This window comes from Excalfactoria chinensis, chromosome 3 (genome assembly GCF_039878825.1).
Source record: "Excalfactoria chinensis isolate bCotChi1 chromosome 3, bCotChi1.hap2, whole genome shotgun sequence".
Classification (NCBI taxonomy): Eukaryota; Metazoa; Chordata; class Aves; order Galliformes; family Phasianidae; genus Excalfactoria; species Excalfactoria chinensis.
Window position 1 is genome coordinate 44,775,188 of NC_092827.1, and position 21,388 is coordinate 44,796,575.

Here is a 21,388-nt window from a genome sequence, read left to right on the forward strand (position 1 = left end):
GATTATGAAACTGTTTTCTTTTAAACTTAGGACTTGATAAAATTGAATTTCTTCAGAGACATGAAAACCAAGAGATCTACCAAAAGGCTTTTGAACTCATAGAGCATTACTTTGGCGTTGAAGAAGAGGATTCCAGTATTGCACCTCAGGTGGATGAAAGTCAGCAGCAGTTTGTTTTCCAACAGCAGGAGGCTCCAATGGAGGGATTTCAGTTGTGAACTATTCAAGTGAAGACAAGTAAAAAATGTATACACTTGTAGAGTTTTTGTTTGTTTTCCAGAAGTCTTTTCTTTATGGCCAAAGGTAGAGGGAAGGTTGAGTGTGTTCTGCAGAAATGGATGAAGAAGCAGCTCATGCACTTTTATATTTTGTTAGATACAACTGTTCTTTGTTCTGTATTTGTTTGGGTGGTTTTTTCCATTCTCATGTGTACAGAAAACAACTGTGAGTAATCATGTCTAAAGCAAAGCATTACATGCAATTTAACAGGAACTGCTAAGCTAAGACTTCAAAGGATTTTAGGCAGTGGTTCTGAATCTTTCTTGTAGTCTCAAACTGCATATCAGCAATACAGTTACTGACAGTTGTATTTTTGGCAGTAGGCTTGACTTGCCCGGTCTATCAAATCTACCTCTTGTACTGAAGCATTGAACGTTGCTTCAGAACTAAGGCATGAAATAAAGATGAGCTTGTTAGAAGCTGAATTGGAATGTGAAAAATATTTATTTAAATTATGATACTTCCATGCATTACTTACTATACCACACACTGTTGGAATTTATTTATAAAATGTATTTAAAGACATAATACATATATATAATGATAATTACGCGGTATGTAATATTGAGTACCTGAAAAAGCTTTTACACAATTATGTGGGAAGAAACTGTTTCAGAGGTTTTTCAAATTGGAATCAGCAGAGAGCTTGCTGGTCATTTGGTGCTTGCTCTGTAATTATAGCTGCTAAATGGCACTTAAAGTCAGCCACAAACACAATACTTTGCTGTGGAAGCGGCTGCCATAGTTACCACAAGAATGCTGCAATCATGGATGACAGAGATGGTCATTTGTACTGTTGGAAATACAAAGCAGATGGTTTACAGCTGTCTCCTGCCAAAATGTAGTAACACCACTTCAGTCGGGGAAACATTGCAGTGTTACTCTTTCTAGTAACAGTAGCTTCTTCGAGGTTGAGAAAGTAGGTGTTAATTTTTGACCAAGTATGCTACCACCACTGGAGTTGTTCTCCAAGCTAACTCCGTTCTCATCTGGTAAGACTATGGAAACACTGTAGTGTGGAATGAAAAGAGAATCACTCCTTTCCAGCTAATTGACAATTTGTTATACTGTAAATACACATTAAGTATGTGGGCACCAAAACTAACTAGAAGTTACTGTATTCTAAATATTTAAGCTCTACAGTACACGGTGTTTGCTGTTTAAACACTAACAGAAACAGAATTCAGATATTCACGTTAACAGTTTTGAGTACAGAAAAATGTGTGCTGCGCTTGGACTTGCATATTTGTAGTGTTTCTGGAATATCAGTAGTATGTTTCATTTGGAGAAACTAATACTTTGGATTAACTAAAGTATGGCTTATTATTTTTTATCTGTAATTAATGTATTATCTTCAGACTCCTGGGTTTAAGTGAGTTGGCACACGACAGCATTTCATACTTCATAAAAAGCTGCAGTTCAAACATGAAATCACTTATCCCATGGCACTGTGCACAATACTTTAATGCACTGAAAAGTACTTATTAAGGGTGATATCATTTACAGTATCGTTTTATACTTTTTTTTTTTATGTGCAGGTTAGGATTCTAAGATGTTTTGCTTTGATGTTGCAGCAATATACGATGTATTGTAATTGAATGAGGGACTTGAAGTGGATTTTTAAGATTAATGGTCAGTTTTGACCAAGATATAACTGGGAGGAACAAAATCTCTTTTTGAAGTCTTTTTACTGGAATTTAGAGGTGTAAGAAGCGTGTATATAGGAGTGCTGTTACTTTATGAACTCTGAATAATGAGATATTTTATCAAATGACACTTTAAACCTAGATTTGTACAGCATACAATGGTTTTGAGTAGTGTGATCATCTGAGTACAGCTGCCAAATTTTCATATATTAGATGATTGTATTTGTGCCCTTTTTACTCTTACAGTTTTCAGTTTGCATATGCTGACCTTCCTTCCCGCCATCTGCTCAAAGTACAGGGTAGTGATTGTGGAAATCTACTAGGATTGCTAGTAAATGCTGAATTTCAATGTTCTTCTAGTTGTAGAAATAAAGAATTCAGGTAACAGGGTATTCCATTATTTCTAACAAACTTGATTCGATAATGTTACGTAACCAGTTGTGCCTGCTTTTTATTTGGAGGACCTTACAAACACTGCATTTATAAGCCTCTCGAACTTAAACCAAATCTGAACTATAAAAATCTCGATTAAAAGACTTGAAAATGAGACGAGGGGGCGTACAAAGTATTATATTTGTTTTGAAAGATTGTCTTCAGTTTTGTGGATATATTGTCTGAACAGTTAGTGACTGCACTTTATGCGTTTAGATAAATATATTTCATGTCTGATATATTTAAGTGTAATAGTTTAAAAGGGAGATGGAAAGTGATGGACTTTAGCTAATGAAACAGTTATTTGAACTCAATGCTTGGTTTATTCTCATGTTGTTTAAAAAAAGAGAGATGTTCATAAGCATAAAAGATGGTCCTTCCTGTTATATCATTGGATTTCTTGCACGTTTGATTAAAAGCACATTAAGGAACAGTATAAAAAGATGACGTCTTATCGTCATCTCTGGTGTACTCATCTATCAGTACAGATGTGAGCATGACAGATGAAACCAGTGATGGGGAAAAAAGCAAACCCAAACAACTGAAGAAAATCATTTTGGTGTTTGTATGATATTACCGATGTGCCCCATCAGCTGTGAAGTCTGTTTTAAAATACAGTTTGGGGGGGAGGGGGTGATATTAATGAATAGGGTACCATTTGTTTTGCTTCAGTGCGAATACCAGCCAGCTAATCTATGCAACTATGCAAAACGTGGGATTTATTTTTCAGTTCTCCACTCTTGACACACTGTATCATATCTAATTTCTTCAGCGTTGCACTTTTATCTGAGGATTGGTTCACACGGCTTTTGAACTTTCTAGGATTTGCTTTAAGAACTGTTGCTCGCAGCAATCAAAAAATAATAGTAATCATGTTGGCCCAGAAATAAGTTGTAGGAGAAGCTTGCAACTGGAACGTTTCTGTTGTCAGGTCTGTCTTTAAAAAGAAAAAGGATGCACTATTGTCTGTAATTCATGGCTAGTGCTCAGTTGGTCTAAATGTATGAAGTTGTCCAACTGAGGGTTTTGGCCACCGGTTGCCAGCTGGGAAAAGTTCAGCGGTGAACCCCAAGAGTTCACTGAAATCCGGAATGAGAAATTTCAGTTACCACACAAGGTCTTCACATAACAAACCTGTATTACCTTCAGATAGCAATAGTGCATCTTTAAATCCAGGCCAAAGGCCCGTTACTGTAACAAACCCCATATAAGTAGTATGCAATATTACGGAATGTTAAATCTCCAAATACCATACGGAAACCAATAAAAACCTATTTTGCAGAAGTGTGCTGTATTTGGTGTTTTAAATGAGTGTGGCTTCATAACCTAATGCCGCTTTGAATACAACGTTGAGGAAAATGAACTCAGCAAGGCTGGTTTGCGCACTGTGACGGAGCGCCTCTTGTTTGAACATAGATTTTTGAACATCTGACCAAAGGTACAGTAGTGTGTGGTGGTCACGTGCAGAACCGACCCCTTGTTTGGGGGATTCTTATTGAAGTTTTTAAGGAGTGGAGTTTGTTTCCTGTGCCTTCATTTCCCCAAGCCTTCTCTTCCTGGTATGGAAAATTTGATGCATTCTTGCTGATTAGTTTGTTACGTGCTTAGAACTACAAAACAGTAATAGTACGTCCCCTTATTTTTGCAGTTTCAGTATTGTCACATCAGTACTCTTTGGTCTTTGCTATATTTAACCTTGCACTGAGGAAAATACAACTAGTTTTTCAGTAAGGAACTCTGATCTTTTTGGTAGAGCTCAACATCAAGCCTGAAAGGAAGATTTTAAGGCAGATTGCAGATACTTGGCAAGCCCTTTACCTTTCATTCTTAGGCATCAACCTCATCTTCTTTGCAGTTATTGGTTTTAATTGTGTAACAGACTCCAATGTTCATCAGGTGCAAGTGTGTACGCTTTCTTTAATAAATACCTCAGTTTCTGTGATCTCAGAACCGGCGCTGTTAGCTCCAGTTTGTGCAATGCTACAGTTGTCCATTGGGTGGTGAAATTAATTCACTAACCACTCCTGACTGCTAACTTTGGTCCTACAAGGACATGGGGCATCCCACAAAGTTACTTCGGCTTTGACTCCGCTGCCAGTGCAGCCTCTTTCCTCCATTTCTCCTTCTTTGCCAAGTTCCAGCTTGTCAGGGACTCGTGCCGGGCCGCAGCCTGCGGAAGGAAAACCCTCCATGAGAGTAATGTGAGTCACCGTCAGCTTGGAGAAACGGGCCTGGTCTCAGGATTAACCATCAACCGAATGCTTTGTTTCAAAGCAGTAGGAGCGCCTTACCTTAAGTTCTCACAGAATTCCATCGCTTTGAGGTATGCTACACAAGCTAGCCAGCAGTATACTCACCTTTTTGGCTGAAGCAATGACTGCAAAACAGGCAACAATCGAAAGGCCGATCATGATGTAACAAGCTTTAACACGGGCTTTGTTCCTTGCCCTGTCTAGCATCTCTGGCCTGCAAGTAAAGTTTTGGCATGGAGTCATTAAAAAACAGAAGGATTGCTCAAGACCTCGCAGTTGCGGTGTCACTACTGCAGAGTGAAAAATGAATTGGCCATTGCAGCAAACATGGCAGAGATTTCAGTGAAGCCATTTCCTGAGCCGGAGGTGGCACTTGGCAAGCACTGTTTCTACGATGTTGGTTGTAATGCTGAATGTGTGCTATTTTCCTTTAGGATTTTCTTAAATCCGTTTTAGATATACATGCATAAATAAGTACTTGTTTCTCAAAGGTTTTACACAGTGGAAAAGGACAATTGGAGGTGATCCTCCCCCTCTACTCTGCCCTGGTGAGGCCTCATCTGGAATACTGTGTCCAGTTCTGGGCTCCCCAGTACAAAAAAGACAGGGATCTCTTGGAGAGAGTCCAGCGGAGGGCCACAAAGATGGTGAAGGGCCTGGACCATCTCCCCTATGAGGAGAGACTTAGGGAACTGGGCCTGTTTAGCCTTGAGAAAAGAAGGCTGAGAGGGGACTTGATCCAGGTTTATAAATACCTGAAGTGTGGGAGCCATAGTGGCGAGGCTGGTCTGTTTTCAGTAGTGCATGGGGACAGGACTAGGGGTAATGGGCTGAAACTTCAGCATAGGAAGTTCCGCACGAATGTGCGCAAGAACTTCTTTACGGTGAGGGTGACGGAGCACTGGAACAGGCTGCCCAGGGAGGTGGTGGAGTCTCCTTCTCTGGAGATATTCAAGACCCGCCTGGATGCCTACCTGTGCGACGTGGTGTAGAGAGCCTGCTTTGGCAGGGGGGTTGGACTCGATGATCTCTAGAGGTCCCTTCCAACCCCTACAATTCTGTGATTCTGTGATTCTGTGACAAATCACAGGCAGCTCTGCTTTACTCCTCCCCCCCTCCCCCCAGTCCTCACAGCACACGCACCAGGATGCAGAGCAGGTTCCTGGCTAATGGTTGGCAATGCTGCGGCTACAAAGAGCCCTTTTCATGTTACAGTGTAAGCACAAACTCTTTAAAACAAACCGCACAACAGACTGCCACCTAAAGCCATTAATCCAGAAGCCATTTGTAAGAACAAAAGCAAAGCTCTAAGTGTTATTGGTCTGGCTTGTAAACCTAATTCTATTTCTCAGTGCACTAATTGAAACTCTTCAGAAGCAGGTTTTCACTTTCTCCTTGCTTTCTGTCCCTGCTGTAAGGAAAACAGACCTTATTATCTCCTCTAATTGCACATTAGGGCCCCTGTTACTCAATCCTTCATCAAGGTCCTGGCTAAGCCCCTGCTGAAGGCAGCAACAGCTGTTTGCTGTCAATGATTTAAACATTTTGACTGAGGGCTGCAGGTTTGCCTCTCAATACCACACATCTTCAGCAGCCACATTTTCTTTACAGGCAGCAAACAGTATCTTACAGTGCTTTATTAACACTGAAAACTGATACAGTTCACCTTCTGTGTCTTAAAACTAACTTCTTTTGGAATGAGTCCTAGAAATGCGTTGCCCACACAGAAAGCAGAAAGTCAGTCCAAGTGGTTATTGCGCACATGTGCAGGGCTTAGCAAAGGCCTTTTACAAACACCTCCCGACGACTTCAGTAGTGCAAATAATGCTTCTGAGACCTGCCTGAACCTTCCTGTAAGCAAAAGCAATGGGATAAGCACTGAACGAGAGCAGTTGGACTCTGGAAAACTGCTCAGCCCCAGGAGCAGCAGCAGTGCTGCTGGGAACAAACAGGTGCAGTACAGTCTGGGGGATGCCCTCACTGCTTCAGACAGCTCTGTGTGCTGCAATGGCACAAAGTGGCGTCCTGCAGACACCTTGGGAAGAGTAGCTTACAGCAAGTTGAGGTGAGCAGAGGGTTGACCAGTGGCTGAGGTTGCATTAAGTACTCAGCTGTCCTAGGAGTTGCCTTTGGGGATTTTTTTTCTCACAATCTATTTATCTATTTGTTTTTTTCCCTCATGTTCTTCTTTAAGCTATAATAAATTACAGTTTGGCTGATGCGATCATTTAGCGGCTCTCAGCTCCCTTAGAACTGTTTATGGGAGCAATAAATAGAACACGCAGTTTATGACAACATCCTTCTCTGATTACACATCAGGAATAAACAAAATAAACAAGGCAGTGTAGATATATACCAACTATATGCAGAGACCAAGGCTCTTTGCTCAGAAGAATCCAATTCTTAATTATAGCATCTGGGGACTCCAGTAGGGAACATTTGTTCTTCCTAACCTATGAGCAACACAGCAAAGTTCCCCTCCTGCTAGTTCATTTCAAAGCTCTTAGTGCTTCCCAGGCTGAGCTCTGCAGAACACTGCTGGGCACCCTTTGCTTCATGCCCTTCAGCTCAGTGCTACCCTCAGAATACACCTGGAGCACTTACGGGATCCTCGGAGGAATTTCTTCTTCCGTCTTGAAGCGACCAGTCCAGAGGAGGATTTTCTTATCAAACTTTGAAGGTTTGTAGCTTGCAACCACCTTGTGTGCCTGTTCAGCTGCAGGATTGGAAAGAAACACCCCATCAGTCTGTGAGGAGTGGCAGTAACGAAGGAAAGAGCAAATCCCTCTTAGTGCCCTTGTGGTCAGTGGGAGAATCATATCAGAGAATTATATTTGGGTTGGAAGGGACCATCCAGGTGCAAATCCTTGTTGAGGGCAGGGTTGCCCCTCACCAGCTCAGGCTGCCCAGGGCCCCATCCAGCTTAGCCTTGAACTCCTTCAGGGATGGAGGTGCCTCTCTCTCAGCACAGCCCCTGGACCATCTCCCTTGGGGAGCATCCTTGTGACTCTCATTTGGACATCCCTCTACCTACTGCCTTACACCTGGGCACTTAAACAAGAATGCAAAGTAACGAGGCCCAGGGTGACCGCGGGGGGCCCCCAATCCCCAGCCCAGCCCTACCCTTACCGCGGGGGACTGCTGGGCTTCGCCCGGGTCCGTCGCCGGCGGCGGCTCCTCGTAGTGCGACCTGGCGGAGCAGCGGGGAACTCCTCACCCGCCTGGGGCGGAGGCGCAGCGGTAACGGCAGCATGGGCACGGCCAGGCAGTCCGCACCGCCGGGTCCCTCGCTCCGCTCTGCTCTGCTCTGCTCTGCTCTGCACTGCTCTGGGGGGGTCTGAGAGGAACCGCCTGTCTCACTTCACCCGCCCACCTTAAAGCAGTCATATGGAAATGGTGAGAGAAAAGATTGGGGCGGTCCAGGCTCACTCAGTACCAAAATATCCAAATAACAACAAAAACCAAACAATAAAAGGAAGTCTGGAAGCAGATACAGAATATGTATTTAGCAAGCAGCCTGTGGCAGTAACGTGCAGGTGGCCTACAGTGTCTCAGCCAGAGCATCCCAATGCATAAATCAGCAGGTGATGATGTTACATCCCCTAGTCATGACAGAGCAAGGTCAGGTTGGTTATCCAGAAAAAATTCTTCACCAGAGGGTGGTCAGGCACTGGCACAGGCTCCCCGGGGCAGTGATCACAGCCTTAAACTGTCAGAGTTTAAGAAGCATTTGGACAGCACCCTCATACATATGGTCTGATTTTTGGGTGGTCCTTTGTGGAGCCAGGAGCTGGACTTTATGATCCTTCCTTCGCCAGAGCAGAGGTGTGCATGCAGTTTGGAGGTCCCCGGGAGGACGGGATGTATTCGTTCTCTCATGCTCTTCCCCTGAATTTCTGCCTTTTGCGATCCCTTTCATTAAGGATAGCTGCTGCACAACTCTCGTGCTGCTGCCACCGCCCTCTAGAGGCACTTCCCTCCCAGTCCCGTAGCGGGGACAGCCCGACCGCACTCGGCCGTCCACCCGGTAGGCACTGCGGGAAGCGCCCCGGCTTCTGCGGGTGGGAGCAGCGAATGGGGGCGTTCTGCTACTGCTGCTCGCGGCCAAACCAACCAGCCGGTGAGGAACTGAAGCAAGCCAATTCAGTTTTCAACAAGGACATGACTTTAATCACCCCATTGTTCAAGAAATGATATGCTCACTGCTTTTGAAAACAATAAATACATGTACAACCTTTTAGCCAAATTAGCCTTTCGGATAGTTATCATGTAACAAAAGCTTTGTGTTCTACTTCTTGCTGCACTGGCAGCCAAACTGTAGGAGCAACCAAACTCCTAGATAGGAGTTTGTCTATCTATAGTCCTACAGATAGATTTGTATTCCAAACAGTATTCACAACAACTGAAGTACAAACAGCAGTTATCATACAAAAACCTGCAGTATTTCCAGCCGGCTACAGAAAGTACATAATTGCTCAAATATATATATACAGATTGCACCCTTGCCATTCAAATTACTTTAAAAAGTCTTCCCAGATACATATGACATATGTAAGTCTGCATCTCAGTGATTTCAGAAGTTGTGTCCATTGCTGAAATGTGATCTATAGACATTTTAAACAAATCTAAGTTGAAAAGTCATGCAGATCTAATTTGCAGCATATAAATAGGAATGCTAGAAAAATAGATCTATTGCATATAACAATAACACAACATGTAACAACAAATCTGCCAAGCTTCGTTTGGACCTGCAACAGCATTACGTCATTCCTCATCTAAACAGAAGCATGGACCAAACTGAAGAGGTCAACATCTTTTCTCAGTTATGTGCACAGAAGTTAAAGCTGTAAAGCAGGGTTTCTCTGGTCCGGGTCAGGGGCCTCATGAACACATAGAAATGTTCTTCACAAGACTTCTGCTGCTCAGTGTCTAAAGAAGCTGTTACCCTCCAGCCTGGCTATGAGACAGCACTGCGGGAAAGCTGTGCCCTGCCTAGCACAAGACTTGGCCATCCCTTGACTAGGAGATGCATTGTGGTTGCCCCAGATGACAGAGTCCTCCTTCCTGGAGTGTGTCTCTTGCACAGGAGATGCTGTGTAGGCATCCATACTCACGGAGTTGCAGAGCAGAGACTTCTGGTGCAGCGGCTCATACTGGTGTGATTTTAATGCACTGGAGCGGTGTAGCGCCCTGTTCTTGTAAAAGTTAGACTTTTCAAACAAGTGTCAGTAAAGCTAAAATTCACAGGGTGCATTCACGCTGATTGTGATCATTACATTACTAATGCTAATGAGGGGAATCAATTTGTGCTTGTAAGCTTTGATGTTGCACATTGTGGAGGAGATCATTTCCTTCCTTCAAAAAAGAGAACACTTGGGGACAAGTGTAAAGGGTCTTCTTTGCATGAGTTAGAGAAGGTGTGGTGGCAAATCAGTGTATTTCTGAGTACAGGAAAAAAGTAAATGAGCCTACAAACAACTGCAGTGGTCCAGGTAAATCCTTTGAGTTTTACACAGCCCTTTCTCCAGTTCATTATCTCTCTGGTAAATACAAGGAACCTCGAATGTTGCTGCAGCACTCAGATGGAATAAGGCACACAATTTTGGGCACATAATTTAAATCAAACAAAGGATTCACCCAAACTGGGTGACAAGGTTGCTTTTGGATGTTCAGGAGAATAGAAAGCCTATCTTAAAAGTGGAGACAAAAGGTCTGGGCTTGCTTATCCTGGCAAACAAAAACTAGGAGGGAGCTCTGTTTGACCTGTAAAAAAGATCCAGGTGAGAAGAAGAGCTCCTTAAGCAGTTGGGCAGAAAAGACATTAGAAAAACTGTGTGTGAGTTCATGCATTCCTGCCTGCTTGTCTGTGAGAAGTAAGACCTTCCTGATGCTTCTGTTTGGCTGAGAGCACTGAAGTCCTGGGAGATGCTCTGGTGGATTATGTGAATGGAATGGGGATGAGGACGGGGACAGGAGGGAGATACTGGAGATTCCTGTGATAGCAGGGGCTTCAGGAAAGCCTTTCAAACCTAGCAATGAATAACCACCAGAGTATGGTTTGCATGGTTTGTTTTCCTTGGGTGTACCAGAAAGAGAGAGATCTGAAGGAGAAATGTCTCACTAAAATGGCTTTTCTTCTTCTAGTACTTCAACTAAGCCCAGTCATATGCTGGACAGCCTTTTCCTGGACAGAGTCCTTGTTGCATTTTTAGGAACATCTTCCTCTTTTACTGGTGTCTGCCCAGGCACTTGAAAATGGCAGTTTCCATTCACAGAGCTTTTCTCAGCATTACATGAGTCTGATGCAGTGATTCGGGAGCTGGAAGACTTTGAGTCCAAGGAAATCTGGCTGACAGCAACGCTGCCCACACTCTTGGAAGAGTACGTGTAAATCATCTTGAGGAAGGCAGACTTTGTATTTGTTTCTTGCTTGTAAATTATGATATAGCACTTAGGAAAAAAAGTGCAACAGAGAATCCCATAGTTGGATATTAATATAACAATGATCTCCACTGCTGGTAAGTATTTGCCAAATGTAGTTACATAGACAGGGATAAATACAATCCATGCTATAAAGTAAATTAACATGCCAAAGGTTATGAACTTAGCTTCGTTGTAGTTCTCCGGTAACTTCCTGCCTTTAAAGGCACATATGAAGCAGATGAAGGCTAGAGCAGCTATGTAGCCCAGCATAATCCCAAAAGCCACCACAGAGCCCTCGTTGCACTCCAGAATTATGGCTCTCGGAATAGAGAAGTTTTGCTTTACAAAAGGCGTCCTAAATATTAGCCAGAATGTACAAATGATAACTTGAATCCCAGTGCAGATGAATACAATAGTTTTAGGTTTATAGGCGCACTTCAAGAAATTCTGCAGCTTGGGATCAAAACTAAAGGCTAGTAAAATTTTTAGTGATTTTATTAAAATACATGAAATGCAGAGTGCAAAACTTATGCCAAAGAGGGCTTGCCGAGTTCTACATTTGAATTCAGTGGGTTCGCCTATGAAGAACACAGTGCTTAAAAAAATGCAGAAGTGGCTGAGGAGGATAATATAGCAGACAGTTAAACCTCCAGATGCCTTTACGACCGGTGTGCTCAAGTTTTTAGTGAATATTGCGCTGATGGAAAAAATGAGCACAACCCCAAAGGCGGAAAGGAGGAGCAGGAAAATAGCGAACCAGTCTGTCCAGCCGAGGAAGTGGATTGCTTTTCTGTAGCATGTAGTGCTGTTCATGGGTGACCAGTAGGTTTTGTTGTGGCATCGGTAGCAATAATCCATATCTGAAAGCAGAAAAAAAATGGAGATAACTCAGGAACCCAAAGAAAATAAACTACTGAGTGAATGGTAAAGCCTTGTGATACAAGAAGGTGGGAAGGGATATGGGGCAAAAAGTGAGGCATGGGCCAGGCCTGCAGCTACCTGGAGTACCATGGACACACCACTGGCAGCATGGTGGTGGCCTGAGTTTGAACCAATTGCCCTACAGGGAGTGGAACTGCAGCTCTTTCATTTACCTAGTTCAACAAGAAAAAAAATCTTTCTTTGTTCAGAAGTCTTTTGAAATGCAACAGCAAGAACACACGCTGATGTAGATTCCACTTTCAAAGGTTACTTTTCCTGTGAAATTCCTGTTATCAGCTACAGGGAAATGTCAGAATTGTTTGAATGATAAAAGGGACAACAAGCTATTTCTTTTTTTTTCTACCTATCAAGACTTCAGAAGTAATTGTAACCCTGTTTTCTTAATTCCGTCTCTCTTTTCCATATTTAATTCATTCCTTTTATAAACCTCACTCAAACTGTAAATGAACCAGCATAAGCATCAGATTTGATAGTAATACTACTGCACTGTCATACATCATAGTACTCCTACTAAATATGCCAGCAAGCAAATAAATCACCCTTGTACTTGCACTGGGATTTCTGTGATGCAGAAAGACACAGAAGCGAGGCTCTACTGTCATGAAAATGTGTCTCACTGAAACATCAGCCATATTTTCTGTCCAAACACAGATAACAGTATTCAGCCATAAAGTCTAATTGCTTAAAGTTGTGTATTCTAAAAACCATGGGAACCTCATTTTAAATCTTGAATACTGTTCTTCACTTTTTTAATCTGTAAAACTAAGCATTAACAAATGTTTCAACCTCATTCCAAAGTCATACCCGTGGTTGCCAAGGTGCATTATTCACGAACAAAATGATTCTATTGATCTGTAAATAAACCTTTATTTGGATCACAATTCTTTACCTGTTTGATTGCTGTAGTGGTTTTCTGGGCAGTAAACGCACTCGTAGCAACATGTGTGTGGACTTTCTGTAACCTTTTTCATCTGTCCTGGTCTGCAGTGCTGGGAACACGTTGATTGAACCTTCTGCAGTGTGCAGAGAACAAAACAAAGTAAAAATAAATAAGTTCAGGCATTACTGTTTACTATGAACTGTTAAAATAAGCCTTCAGTAGTACCATGATTTGAACTCTTTTTGTATCTAACATATTTTTAGAGGATCTGAAAATGATATTAAAAAATGTAAAGTAGTTAAAAAATGTATTTCTTACATTTTCTCCGGGAAATGACAGGATGGGACCTTATTTACCCAACCGTTTCACTTTTTGGCCCTTAATCAGTGTGATTATATGTAACTTTAAAATCCACAACCAAGTATCTCATTCAGTTTTGAAAGTGGAAGTTAGACCGCTGGGATCCAGATCCAGAGAAAGATCAGAAGCATCTGGGAGGGGTTTCAGGTGGGCCACACCACAAATGCAGTCCTGACACCCTGCTCAGCAGCACTGAGACCAGAGCAGATTCCCTGCCTCTATGGGACATGTTTCTGCCATGTCACCCACACAGCAGCTCATCCTTGGGTCTTCAGGTACTACTCCAGGTGTGTGTGGTTGGGACCTTCTCTCAAGAGCTGGATTCAGGGCTTTCTTCCAAAGATAAGCCTTGTAAATGGAGGCAGTCCTGAGGAACGCTACTCTTACTTCTCCTTCCAGGTTAGGTCTTATGTCCTTAGCCTCTTCTATCTACACAGAAACTACACGCATCCCACCTTGTAAACAGCCCTTCTTTTGGCCTGCTAGCACAGAGCCACACTGAGTCAGAGCGGCACAAATCCCCAAAGCCTTCACCATACACAGATGACATTATCCAGATGGAACTGGTTGGGGTCAATTATTCCTTCTGTCTGCCCTGGTGCTGGGGCTCCATATGGTGCCACGTACCTCATACTCCTGTGTTTGTGCTGACCCCATATCTAACAGGAGTAAATAATCAGCAAGGCCTTTTATTTCCCCCAACTGTAAAGACAGTAGATATGAATCTACTTGTGGAAAATAAATGGTTGCTCTGTGTAAGACAGGAGACACGTACAAGTAGTCATTTTTTGTTCCAAAAATCAGTTTCACATTCTGGAATAGTATCCTTTGGACAGATGTGAGTTTTGATTTACTCATCATAGGAAACCTCTTAGGGGAACTGTGGAGAAATAACTTAATTTCAAATCACTGAGACTGCTTACAGGCTCATGTGTTTCTCAGGATGCATAAAGTTAGTTGAATCTCACCTGATGAGGATGCATCATTCTGAAAGGAGAATATGACAGCAAATGAGTAATTTTTTACACACACTTCAGATGCCAACACCAGAGGAAGAAGGACAAATATGAAATAAATTTCAGATGTTATGTCAGCAAATTAAGAGTTACCTTTAAATCCAGAAATTCTTTTTTTTTCTCCTCATCCTCAAAGATGAAGTAACCGTTTTCTGGGTCATATTCTGCCATAGTGGTGATTTCCATGCGGCCGTCAACTTCTTTCCAAAGAAGTACATCATAACCAGAGCTCATATCACCTTTGGAGTCAAACTTGATTTCTTTATCATCATCAATGATAGTAACTCTTTTAAGTTCTTCAAGGAGCTGAACATAAATATAGGAAACAATGACATACATCACTGTCATTTCAGTGTGATATACTGAATAGTTTAACAATAGTGTGATAATATCAAAGTAAAAGAATTATGTTTTTTACAAGTGATATAATCTTAAAAGGGATCCGTATAGCTGTTAACCTTACGTCCTACCAAGATTTCTATTATTCTGGCCATCCTTGTTGATCTTAAAAATCTATTAAGCACAAATAGTCAAATAAGGCATACAGAACACAATCCCAGTTCATGAGGAGACTGCAAGTGGACTTTCATTAACCACCGTGGCTGCAAACTGAAGCAAAGTTTTTATTGCTTTGCAAGCCTAACAACTTTTGGCAATAGGTGTTAATTAAGAATAAAAAACAAACCAAAGATTCAGTGAATGGCTGAATTTGACTGTTCCTTGAAAAGCATTCTTACATGGATTCCTGTGTGACAGTAATAGCATTTAAAGAATATGCTGGCACACCTATTATTTAAAAGGCTCTGGTATAGATATATGTGTAAAAAAAAAGTCTGGCATTTATAACGTGTGTGGTTTTTTTTCATATGCAACATCACTTTTTCACAATTTATGTATTCTCACTACCTGTCCACCAATTTATGAAGAAATAATAAAACATGAGTCTAAGTGACATTTCATTTGATCTGGACATTGCGCAGTCTTGTGGGACTGAACAGGGAAATTTTGGTTCAGTGTCCTAGGGTTAGTTGCTTAATCTTCCTCTTTTTCACTTTTCCAATTTCTTTAAAATACAGGAATAACAAAAACTTTTGGAATGCATCTTCAGCTTAAAAAAGAAGGAGATAGTAATTAGTAGCATCATTATTTAATTTATATTTTTGTAAATATGAAATAGAAATGACTCTGCTATTTCTCTGTATGTTGAGAAGAGTGATATGGTTTTGCTGTATCCTTATCTTTAAATATACCCATTTCTGGAGGGGCTGAAGATAGTTTAGAAGAAATGGGTTATAGAAACAGCACTGGGAGAATAGCTCTCTCTTTGTTTCTCCAAGAATTCTTGGCCTCTGAACAGAACAGGACGTTAAATTTGGATGGTTTGGGATTTAATTCAACAGTGATGTAAATACAGCTCCATAAAGTTGCTTCCCCCATAGAACAATCTTGAATTTGTCCCATCTGCATTTACAAAGTCATGGAAGAGTTTGATTGTTACTGTGGCTGTTGTTTTTTCCAAACCCCTTATCTTGGTTTGACCTGCCCTGACCCAGGATAAGAGGTCAGAGCAAGTCAGAGTGCTTCAGTGGGTGTTTGACTTTTAAATGAACTTTTGTTTAATCCACTGAGTAAAAGTGTGTAAAAGTGAATACTCCTGAGCAGGTTCTCAGGTAAAAGGTCAGGTCAGGTTTACTTGTCTGATTTTTCCTGTTCTTTTCCCACCTTGTAAAGTCTGATAACAAGCACCTCACTCATCTTCGAGATTGCGTCACATTTTTCTATCAGTCATTTCCCTGAAAATCACAATCAGACATGAGAATGGTCTGCTGCATTTTTGTTTCCAAGAAAAACTACATTACAGAGGAGTGTTACTGCTGAGGATTACAGTGGTTAGCAGGAACAGTACCAATCATTAATGCCAGAATATCTACATCAACCAGACTGACTGCATGTTTATGTTCTATTTTGTACAAGTAAGATGTTCCAGCAAGCAGCTTAGAGATTGGAGTCTTTATCCAAGCTGATGCCTTCTTTGAAGATGATTGGGAAATTGTTAGGTTAGCTCGTGGATGTCCAACCTTTTGGCTTGCCTGGGCCATACTAAGTGAAGAGGAGCTATCTTAGGCTGCACATACATAGTATGCTCTGACAGTAATGCCTCCTATTTATTTACATGGACCAGATATTTATCTGTATATAAACTGCAATAATACTTCTCAATCTACATCAGAATACAGCCGTGGCTTAGCATCAGCAGTTTTTGTACCTGCATGGGCCAAAGCAAGGGAAGAAAGTTAGATTCCAGTTGTCATCACTAATTAACAACTGCTGCTTTGGGAGATGAGCTGTGGTTTCACTTGGCCCATTCAGTGGTGAGAAAAGGCAGAAACAGGAATAAGAAGTCATTTAGTAAAAGTACTAAACAAGCAAATCCAGGAATACAAGAGGAAAAAATGAGACGCAAGTTATATAGAGAGAATGAGACCTCAAAGAATTAACACCATACCTCCCATGGGGTGAAAGCAGAAGGATCCTTGCAGTTTCTGTCTTTGCATTGCCTTTTTATGGCATGGGCAATGGCATAGACTGCAAGTATAGTACTATGGATAAATCCTGGTTCAATGTTGGCATTCAAAAAATCATCTCTCCAGATCTGATGTTTATTCTCAGCGTTTTGCATCAGATCATACTGGGATTGGCTTGAGATACACATTTGAAAATCGTAGTTGTCCAGGTGTGCACAGACTGACAAAAGCATAATATATTCAAGTAAAAACTTGTTGTTTTCAGTGGGCCTTTCATGAAGATTTCTCAGAAAGTCTTGAAATGTTGATATGTCCTTGTTTTTAAATCCAAATCCCACAACAGTTCCCAGCTTTCTGATGTTGGGCATTGTACTGATTTTCACGGCAGTTGACCAGTTATCACTTGCAATCCAAATCTTTTTTACCTTTCTCTCAATTGCCTTCTTAAATAGTTTGAGCACATGGAATTGTCTCATAAAGACCACAATAACATTTACTCTGGTTTCCTTGACAATCTTCTCGATTGCACGATCAACTTTTGTATGAAAGGTGTTATCAGAGAGATAGGCAGGCAGCATTTCTTTAAAAGCTATGCAAACACTGTTTGCCATGGCCTGGACACCAAAACTCTCCAGAGCAAAGCGCCCATTGTCATCATCTGTGGCTATTACTCCAATCCAGTTCCATCCAGACTCACAGATCAGGTGGGCCATTGCTCTTGTCTGATGGAAATCGCTAGGGATAGTCCTCAAGAAAGAAGGAAAACGGATTTTGTCACTGAGGATTTCAGCTGATGATGCAGGACTGACCTAGGAAGAGACAACTGTTTAGTTAAGGAAGTGGTCTCCTCCAAAGGATTCTGAGAGCCCCAAATCTTCCACTATTGCATTTCCATCCCTCCTGTGACTGAGTGCAAACAAAGGGCAGCCAAACAGGGCAGGATTCCTAACCCTGCTGTTGGAACATAGGCCTGTGCCCAGCATCCTTTCCCTCGTTTCCATCCTTGTGCACCTACTTGCTTTATTGAAAACAGAGACTAAAACACTGTAAATGGATCTGACAGTTATGTCAGTATAAGTATTTTGATTTAACATGTAGAAATACCATCACCACTATTCAAAACAATACTTGACACACTGGAAGTACTCAAATGTTGGATCTGTTATTATTATTAGCATTATGATGTTAGTACAGTCCACCCACTTATTTATTTTCTCTCAAGAATTTAGTTACTGTGCTTTAAGGGGGTCATAAGGTCTGTTAGAAGCTCCTATCAGAAAAAAAAAAGAGTGTCTAATACTAAAGAACAATATATTTTTTCCTTACGTAGAAATTTTAGCCTTACTATTGTGAATGCAGCAAGAAAAAACATAATTGGAAACAATGTAATTTAAATGTACATACTTTTTAACCTTTGTCTAAATTGTTGTTTTTCCTACTGTAATATTTCTTACCTTGCTTGACAGTTCTTAACAAATCTAAGTTTTCCAAAATGAGAGCAACCTATCTGGAGAAGTTATCAAATCTTAGTGTCAGCAGATTGCAGATGCTACTGATGAGAAAAGTCTAGTAGGTCACCTTTTCCATCTCTATGTCACAATGTAAATTTGTTTTATCATTTGCCTTTTGAGTGATTTCAACTGAAGCTTTTAATTTATATATCAAATATGGCTCCCATGGTGGAGCTGGAGGCCATAGTTACTTCCTCCCAAGGACAGGATTCAGAAGTTATTAGAAGTTATATTTAGTTCATATTTTGAATATTTTGCATGTTTATGCTACTTTGCATTACTTTAAGGTAATATATGTCAAATTACCAAAATGAACAAAATGAATTTGGTTTTGACCACAATTTTTTTCTTGTAACGGTGAAAGTAATAATAGAAGCACCAGCCTAAGTGGAAGCATAGGACTGTATGAACTAGAAATAGCTGAACTGGACTGAACTGAACTGGGGCAGCTGGAAACAGAAAAGGATGTTTGGGGAAGGAGTAATCATATTCCTTCTCTTCTATAGCTGCTTGAAGAGCAGCGGGACTAAAACTGTTGTTTTAGAGCAACTGTGACTTGCAGTCCCTCCAATTAGAGACTCATCTATAATGGTAAATATGATCCTCTGCCTCAAACAAAATAATTCCCTCACACCTACCTGTGGGATTAGTTGCAAAGCCAATAGCCTTGAAACTGCCATTGACACCTCAGAGTAGCTGGCTCCGGTGACTGCCTTAATTCTTGGTACATAGTCTGAATAGTTACATTTGAACTCTACAATATCCTTAGAAGTATTGGATTTGGACAGGAACCTCAGAGCAGATGCCATGGCTTTTGTAACTTCTGCACAGGTATCATAGATTTCATAGCCCAGAGTAACTCCAGATAATAATGTCGAATTGTTGATCATTTCAATAGCATGTATCATTGCAAGAGTCTGAAGAAAAATTTGAATTTCAAAGCTGTCAGGAAACACAGAAGTTTCATTTTAGAAAAAAAAAAAAATATTTCTGGAATAAGACTGAAGCAAATTCTGTTCACATCCTTAGCTTTGCCAGCTACTGAAAGGAAATGCTTGGTGTGAAGTGCTTGTGTTATATAGAATCAGATTTAGAGAATATCTCAAGTTGGAAGAGACCCACAAGCATCATTAAATCCATCTCCCAGCTCCACAGAGGACCACTCAAATTTCAAATTCTATGTCTGGAAGTGCTGTTCGAACACTTCTTGAACTGCAGCAGCTTGGGGCTCTAACCACTGCCCCGGGGAGCCTGTTCCAGTGCCTGACCACCCTCTGGTGAAGAACCTTTAAATAACACCCAACCTGACCCTCCATTGATTCAGATTCATGCTGTTAAAAAAATAGAAAATCGTATTATTTTCTTTCTCATTTGAGTGGTAGGATAATCATAATCAACGCAACACTTCTATTATACCTGAATAAATATACTTTTCTGAAAAACAGGCACTAAATCCACAGTTACCACGACACCAAGTGAAATCTACAGAAAGTATCTGTCAGAGTTGGTTCTAACTTGCCCCATTCATCCCAGCAATTTTTGTTCGTCTCTTTGTTTGTTTGTTTCAATATATTTACTTTCACCAAAAGCATGAAACAAAACAAAAGACTAGAAGAAAACATTTCAGAAGTTAATGTCTTCCTGTGGTTGCACAGATGCTCCGAACATCCACTCTAAGACTGACAAAATTAATAGAGATACTCTCTTTATCTTCATACGATAGTTTCTTAACCAGAACTATGCTAATACAAGCTGCCTGCAATGCAACCAACTCTCTTCTTAAGCAAGGGTCTCTGGAGTTTGCATATCTTGAAACCAAAACAAATTTCAAATGGAACTGATACAATATAAGACTGTAGAAAAATAATAAGATACAGACAAAATGCCCAACTTTGACATCATTTTGAAATAAACCCATATGGATTCCCTATATTAAAATAAAACTTATGGATTTGTGCCTGTATTAAAATGAAAGAAAATGCGTCTATGAATTTATACTATATCATATTCTTGAATTTACAAAACGCAGAATATGGAGTCAATGAAATAAATATTTTGATGTGCTGTATAAATGTGAATGCATACACAACATGGTGTCTGTTCTGTTTATCTCATCACACAATGCCACAATTGTAGTACAAAACATTATTTGATAATTGATTACAATGGTTGCAACATTGTCAGTAGTACAATAGACTACCAGCGTGGGTTTGAGAGGCATACTGCTATATGTGCTTAGACAAAATTGAGCAGGCTGCCTGTGTTCGAAGTATTTAGGTGCAACTTCACAACTGCAAGCCAGAGTTCTTCAGACATAGAGCAACAAAACAGTATTAACACAACAATTAAATGGTTTCTCAACACGAACTTCTAGGACTATTTGATCCAATATGAAGACTGAAATAGGATCAAATAACCATTCCCTTCTCTGATCAGTCATAGTATTTTCTATGACATCCTGTGTTAAGTTATGAGCAATTTATTTGATGTCCAAAGTCTTCTAAAAAATTGAGAAATGCAAGAGAAACAGATTCTGTTGATCACAATACTAGGTGTATTTGCCTGATTTCAGTGATCTCCAAGCTGTTACATGTGCAATTTGCCATGTTACTCACCCAGCACAGTTCTGAATTACTGGCTTGATAGGATGCTCTTCTGGATGCAGCATTTCACTGTGAACTGCAAACAAACCTCCTATAATAATGTCTCCTGGAGAACTGGCACCCACAAAGTCATCCGTATTCTGGCAAGCAGAAGCAGCATCAGAGCTGATCACAATGGGAATCAGCAGTAAGCTGAACAATGCCATGCTTCTGCTTCACCTGCTCGATCCCAGCTTTAAGTCCATTAGGCCAGCTGCAGCTCAAGCAAGCGTTTCTATGTCATCTATAAACAGCAGCAAAGGAAAAAAGGCAGAGCTCCAAAGTTAGTCACATCTCATAAGGTGCTTGTACTTGCTTCACTGACTCAGGTTACTTTATTGGAACTCTGAAGCAATGTTGTCACATAGAGTGTGAGAGTGCAGGGGAGTGAGTGGGTAGGAAAAAAAGATATGAATTTAAAAGGAAGTGCTGGACATAAATCTGTTCTGTTGTGTTCAAAAGTTATTATGCTTAATCTGA

The 21,388-nt window shown here is 40.9% G+C and overlaps 3 protein-coding genes across 3 annotated transcripts in view; 1 reads left to right on the top strand and 2 right to left on the bottom strand.

Moving 5' to 3' along the window:
• The window catches only part of KPNA5 (karyopherin subunit alpha 5), a 21,209-nt gene extending 17,570 nt beyond the window's left edge, over positions 1 to 3,639 (top strand). Inside the window, exon 14 of the mRNA XM_072331733.1 lies at positions 31 to 3,639. Coding sequence (XP_072187834.1) covers positions 31 to 218 — 188 coding nt within the window. The 3' untranslated portion in view covers positions 219 to 3,639. The remainder of the gene's footprint in view (positions 1 to 30) is intronic.
• Positions 3,640 to 4,428: 789 nt separating this feature from the next.
• On the bottom strand, positions 4,429 to 7,862 carry FAM162B (family with sequence similarity 162 member B). The gene is made up of 4 exons (XM_072333800.1): positions 7,739 to 7,862; positions 7,214 to 7,325; positions 4,715 to 4,823; positions 4,429 to 4,527 (listed from the first exon to the last, which is right to left on the bottom strand). Exons 1-4 carry the CDS (start codon positions 7,860 to 7,862, stop codon positions 4,429 to 4,431), a joined length of 444 nt encoding a protein of 147 aa, XP_072189901.1.
• A 2,909-nt stretch (positions 7,863 to 10,771) lies between these two features.
• Positions 10,772 to 21,075, bottom strand: GPRC6A (G protein-coupled receptor class C group 6 member A). Its single transcript, XM_072333207.1, has 6 exons — positions 20,882 to 21,075; positions 18,905 to 19,208; positions 16,737 to 17,564; positions 14,324 to 14,536; positions 12,864 to 12,987; positions 10,772 to 11,892 (listed from the first exon to the last, which is right to left on the bottom strand). The coding sequence occupies exons 1-6, from the start codon at positions 21,073 to 21,075 to the stop codon at positions 10,772 to 10,774; spliced, it is 2,784 nt and encodes a 927-aa protein (XP_072189308.1).
• Positions 21,076 to 21,388: the final 313 nt, after the last annotated feature.

What these genes read in the sequence shown, in the direction of transcription:
- FAM162B (XM_072333800.1), bottom strand. Translation starts at nt 7,862, where the DNA reads ATGCTGCCGTTACCGCTGCGCCTCCGCCCCAGGCGGGTGAGGAGTTCC. An exon ending in AAGCCCAGCAGTCCCCCGCG is followed by an intron (nt 7,326 to 7,738) that starts GTAAGGGTAGGG and finishes CCAATCCTGCAG; the next exon opens with CTGAACAGGCACACAAGGTG. An exon ending in GAAATTCCTCCGAGGATCCC is followed by an intron (nt 4,824 to 7,213) that starts GTAAGTGCTCCA and finishes CTTTACTTGCAG; the next exon opens with GCCAGAGATGCTAGACAGGG.
- GPRC6A (XM_072333207.1), bottom strand. Translation starts at nt 21,075, where the DNA reads ATGGCATTGTTCAGCTTACTGCTGATTCCCATTGTGATCAGCTCTGAT. An exon ending in CTGCTTTCACCCCATGGGAG is followed by an intron (nt 14,537 to 16,736) that starts GTATGGTGTTAA and finishes ATTTATGTTCAG; the next exon opens with CTCCTTGAAGAACTTAAAAG. An exon ending in CCACTACAGCAATCAAACAG is followed by an intron (nt 11,893 to 12,863) that starts GTAAAGAATTGT and finishes TTCTGCTTTCAG; the next exon opens with ATATGGATTATTGCTACCGA.